Source organism: Scyliorhinus canicula, chromosome 1 (genome assembly GCF_902713615.1).
Source record: "Scyliorhinus canicula chromosome 1, sScyCan1.1, whole genome shotgun sequence".
In the NCBI taxonomy this organism is placed as follows: Eukaryota; Metazoa; Chordata; class Chondrichthyes; order Carcharhiniformes; family Scyliorhinidae; genus Scyliorhinus; species Scyliorhinus canicula.
The window spans coordinates 311663192-311668121 of NC_052146.1; the positions used below are offsets into that span (position 1 = coordinate 311663192).

Sequence of the window (4930 nt, forward strand, 5' to 3'; positions counted from 1 at the left end):
AAGATTCTCTCTCTCTGAAGATTCTCTCTCTCTGAAGATTCTCTCTCTGAAGATTCTCTCTCTCTGAAGATTCTCTCCCTGAAGATTCTCTCTCTGTGAAGATTCTCTCGATGAAGATTCTCTCTCTCTGAAGATTCTCTCTCTGGTGATTCTCTCTCTGATGATTCTCTCTCTCTGAAGATTCCCTGTCTGAAGATTCTCTCTCTCGGAAGATTCTCTCCCTGAAGATTCTCTCTCTCTGAAGATTCTCTCTCGGAAGATTCTCTCTGAAGATTCTCTCTGAAGATTCGCTCTCTGAATATACTCTCTCTGAAGATTATCTCTGAAGATTCGCTCTCTCTGAAGATTCTCTCTGAAGATACTCTCTCTCTGAATATTCTCTCTGAAGATTCTCTCTCTGAAGATTTTCTCCCTCTAGAAGATTCTCTCTGACGGTTCTCTCTCTCTGAAGATTCGCTCTGAAGATTCTCTCTCTCTGAAGAATCTCTCACTCTGAAGATTCTCTCTGAAGAGTCTCTCTCTCTGAAGATTATCTCCGAAGGTTCGCTCACTCTGAAGATTCTCTCTGAAGATACTCTCTCTCTGAAGATTTTCTCTGAAGATTCTCTCTCTCTCTGAAGATACTCTCTCTGAAGGTTCTCTCTCGCTGAAGATTCTCTCTGTAGATTCTCTCTGAAGATTTTCTCTGAATATTCTCTCTCTCTGAAGAATCTCTCGCACCGAAGATTCACTCTCTGAAGGTTTTCTCCCGCTAGAAGATTCTCTCTTAAGGTTCTCTCTTTGAAGATTCTCTCTCTCTGAAGATTCTCTCTGAAGATTCTCTCTCTGAAGATTCTCTCGCTGAAGATTCTCTCTGAAGATTCTCTCTCTGAAGATTCTCTCGCTGAAGACTCTCTCAGAAGATTCTCTCTCTGAATATTCTCTCTCTCTGAAGATTTTCTCTGAAGATTCTCTCTCTGAAGATTCTCTTTGTGAAGATTCTCTCTTTCTGAAGATTCTCTCTTTCTGAAGATTCTCTCTGAAGATTCTCTCTCTGTGAAGATTCTCTCTGAAGATTCTCTCTCTCTGAAGATTCTCTCACTCTGAAGATTCTCTGTGAAGATTCTCTGTGAAGATTCTCTCTTTCTGAAGATTCTCTCTCTCTGAAGATACTCTCTCGCTGAAGATTCTCTCTCTGAAGATTCGCTCTCTCTGAAGATTTTCTCTCTCTGAAGACACTCTCTCTAAGAAGATTCTCTCTCTTAGATGATTCTCTCTCCGAAGATTCTTTCACTCTGAAGATTCTCTCTGAAGATTCTCTCTCTGAAGATTCTCTCAATCTGAAGTTCTCTCTCTCTCTGAAGATTCTCTCTCTGAAGATTCTCTCTCTCTGAAGATACTCTCTGAAGATTCTCTCTCTGAAGATTCTCTCTCTCTGAAGATTCTCTCTCTCTGAAGATTCTCTCTGAAGATTCTCTCTCTGAAGATTCTCTCTCTCTGAAGATTCTCTCTCTGTAGATTCTCTCTCTCTGAAGATTCTCTCTCTGAAGATTCTCTCTCTGAAGATTCTCTCTCTGAAGAATCTCTCTCTGAAGGTTTTCTCTCTCTGAAGATTCTCTCTCTGAAGATTTTCTCTCTCTGAAGATTCTCTATCTGAAGATTATCTCTGAAGATTCTCTCTCTGAAGATACTCTCTCTCGGAAGATTCTCTCTCTCAGAAGATTCTCTCTCTGATGATTCTCTCTCGGAAGATTCTCTCTGAAGATTCTCTCTCTCTGAAGATATTCCCTCTGAATATACTCTCTCTGAAGATTATCTCTGAAGATTCGCTCTCTCTGAAGATTCTCTCTCTCTGAAGATTCTCTCTCTGAAGATTCTGAAGATTCTCTCTCTGAAGATTTTCTCCCTATAGAAGATTCTCTCTGACGGTTCTCTCTCTCTCTGAAGATTCTCTCTGAAGATTCTCTCTCTCTGAAGATTCTCTCTGAAGATTCTCTGTCTCTGAAGATTCTCTCTCTGAAGATTCTCTCTGAAGATTCGCTCTCTCTGAAGATTTTCTCTGAAGATTCGCTCTCTGGAGATTCTCTCTGAACATTCTCTCTCTGAAGATACACTCTCTCTGAAGATTCTCTCTCTGAAGATTCTCTCTGAATATTCTCTCTCTGAAGATTCTAGCTGAAGATTCTCTCTGAACATTCTCTCTCTGAATATTCTCTCTCTCTAGAAGATTCTCTCCCTCTGAAGATTCTCTCTCTGAAGATTCTCTCTCTGAAGATTCTCTCACTCTGAAGATTCTCTCTCTGTAGATTCTCTCTCTGAAGGTTCTCTCTCTCTGATGATTCTCTCTCTGAAGATTCTCTCTCTCTGAAGATTCTCTCTGAAGATTCTCTCTCTGAAGATTCTCTCTCTCTGAAGATTCTCTCTCTCTGAAGATTCTCTCTGTGAAGATACTCCCTCTCTGAAGATTCTCTCTCTGAAGATTCTCTCTCTGAAGTTTCTCTCTCGGAAGATTCTCTCTCGGAAGATTCTCTCTCTCTGAAGATACTCTCTGAAGATTCTCTCTCTCTGAAGATTCTCTCTCTGAAGATTTTCTCTCTCTGAAGATTCTCTCTGAAGATTCTCTCTCTGAAGATTCTCTCTCTCTGAAGAATCTCTCTATGAATATTCTCTCTGAAGATTCTCTCTCTGAAGATTCTTTCTCTGAAGATTCTCTCTCTGAAGATTCTCTCTCTGATGATTCTCTCTCTCTGAAGATTCCCTGTCTGAAGATTCTCTCTCTCGGATGATTCTCTCCCTGAAGATTCGCTCTCTCTGAAGATTCTCTCTCTGAAGATTCTCTCTCTCTGAAGATTCTCTCTCTGAAGATACACTCTCTCTGAAGATTCTGAAGATTCTCTCTCTGAAGATTTTCTCTCTAGAAGATTCTCTCTGACAGTTCTCTCTCTCTCTCTGAAGATTCTCTCTGAAGATTCTCTCTCTCTGAAGATTCTCTCTGAAGATTCTCTCTCTCTGAAGATTCTCTCTCTCTGAAGATTCTCTCTCTTTGAAGATTCTCTCTCTTTGAAGATTCTCTCACTCTCTGAAGATCCTCACTCTCTGAAGATTCTCACTCTCTCTGAAGATTCTCTCTGAAGAGTCTCTCTCTCTGAAGATTCTCTCACTCTGAAGATTCTCTCTCTCTCTGAAGATTCTCTCTCTGAAGATTTTCTCTGAAGATACACTCTCTCTGAAGATTCTCTCTGAATATTCTCTCTCTGAAGATTCTCGCTGAAGATTCTCTCTGAACATTCTCTCTCTGAATATTCTCTCTCTCTGAAGATTCTCTCTGAAGATTCTCTCTCTGAAGATTCTCTCTCTCTGAAGATTCTCTCTCTGGAGATTCTCTCCCTCCGAAGATTCTCTCTCTGAAGATTCTCTCTCTCTGAAGATTCTCTCTCGGAAGATTCTCTCTGAAGATTCTCTCTGAAGATTCTCTCTCTGAATATACTCTCTCTGAAGATTATCTCTGAAGATTCGCTCTCTCTGAAGATTCTCTCTGAAGATACTCTCTCTCTGAATATTCTCTCTGAAGATTCTCTCTCTGAAGATTCTCTCTCTCTGAAGATTCTCTCTCTCTCTGAAGATACTCTCTGAAGATTCACTCTCTGAAGATTCTCTCTCTGAAGATTCGCTCTCTCTGAAGATTCTCTTTCTGAAGATTCTCTCTCTGAAGATTCTCTCTCTCTGAAGATCCTCTCTCTGTGAAGATTCTCTCTCTGAAGATTATCTCTCTGGCGATTCCTCCCTGAAGATTCTCTCTCTCTGAAGATTCTCTCTCGGAAGATTCTCTCTGAAGATTCTCTCGGAAGATTCTCTCTCTGAATATACTCTCTCTGAAGATTATCTCTGAAGATTCTCTCTCTGAATATACTCTCTCTGAAGATTGTCTCTGAAGATTCGCTCTCTCTGAAGATTCTCTCTGAAGATACTCTCTCTCTGAATATTCTCTCTGAAGATTCTCTCTCTGAAGATTTTCTCCCTCTAGAAGATTCTCTCTGACGGTTCTCTCTCTCTGAAGATTCTCTCTGAAGATTCTCTCTCTCTGAAGAATCTCTCACTCTGAAGATTCTCTCTGAAGAGTCTCTCTCTCTGAAGATTATCTCCGAAGGTTCGCTCACTCTGAAGATTCTCTCTGAAGATACTCTCTCTCTGAAGATTTTCTCTGAAGATTCTCTCTCTCTGAAGATACTCTCTCTGAAGGTTCTCTCTCGCTGAAGATTCTCTCTGTAGATTCTCTCTGAAGATTTTCTCTGAATATTCTCTCTCTCTGAAGAATCTCTCGCACCGAAGATTCTCTCTCTGAAGGTTTTCTCCCGCTAGAAGATTCTCTCTTAAGGTTCTCTCTTTGAAGATTCTCACTCTCTGAAGATTCTCTCTGAAGATTCTCTCTCTGAAGATTCTCTCGCTGAAGATTCTCTCTGAAGATTCTCTCTCTGAAGATTCTCTCGCTGAAGACTCTCTCAGAAGATTCTCTCTCTGAATATTCTCTCTCTCTGAAGATTTTCTCTGAAGATTCTCTCTCTGTAGATTCTCTCTGTGAAGATTCTCTCTTTCTGAAGATTCTCTCTGAAGATTCTCTCTGAAGATTCTCTCTCTGTGAAGATTCTCTCTGAAGATTCTCTCTCTCTGAAGATTCTCTCTCTCTGAAGATTCTCTCTCTCTGAAGATATTCTCTCGCTGAAGATTCTCTCTCTGAAGATTCTCTCTCTGAAGATTCTCTCTCTCTGAAGATTCTCTCTGAAGATTCTCTCTTTCTGAAGATTCTCTCTCTCTGAAGATACTCTCTCGCTGAAGATTCTCTCTCTGAAGATTCGCTCTCTCTGAAGATTTTCTCTCTCTGAAGACACTCTCTCTAAGAAGATTCTCTCTCTTAGATGATTCTCTCTCCGAAGATTCTTTCACTCTGAAGATT

The 4930-nt window shown here is 40.6% G+C and overlaps 1 protein-coding gene across 1 annotated transcript in view; it reads right to left on the reverse strand.

Moving 5' to 3' along the window:
* Positions 1 to 473: 473 nt before the first annotated feature.
* Positions 474 to 4930, reverse strand: part of LOC119965864 (scaffold attachment factor B2-like) — a gene marked incomplete at its 3' end in the record, with an annotated part of 13135 nt that continues 8678 nt past the window's right edge. The window contains exons 2-4 of the mRNA XM_038796842.1: positions 4782 to 4921; positions 3650 to 3717; positions 474 to 533 (exon numbers count right to left, since the gene is read on the reverse strand). Of these exons, the coding sequence (XP_038652770.1) occupies positions 474 to 533; positions 3650 to 3717; positions 4782 to 4921 (268 nt within the window). The remainder of the gene's footprint in view (positions 534 to 3649; positions 3718 to 4781; positions 4922 to 4930) is intronic.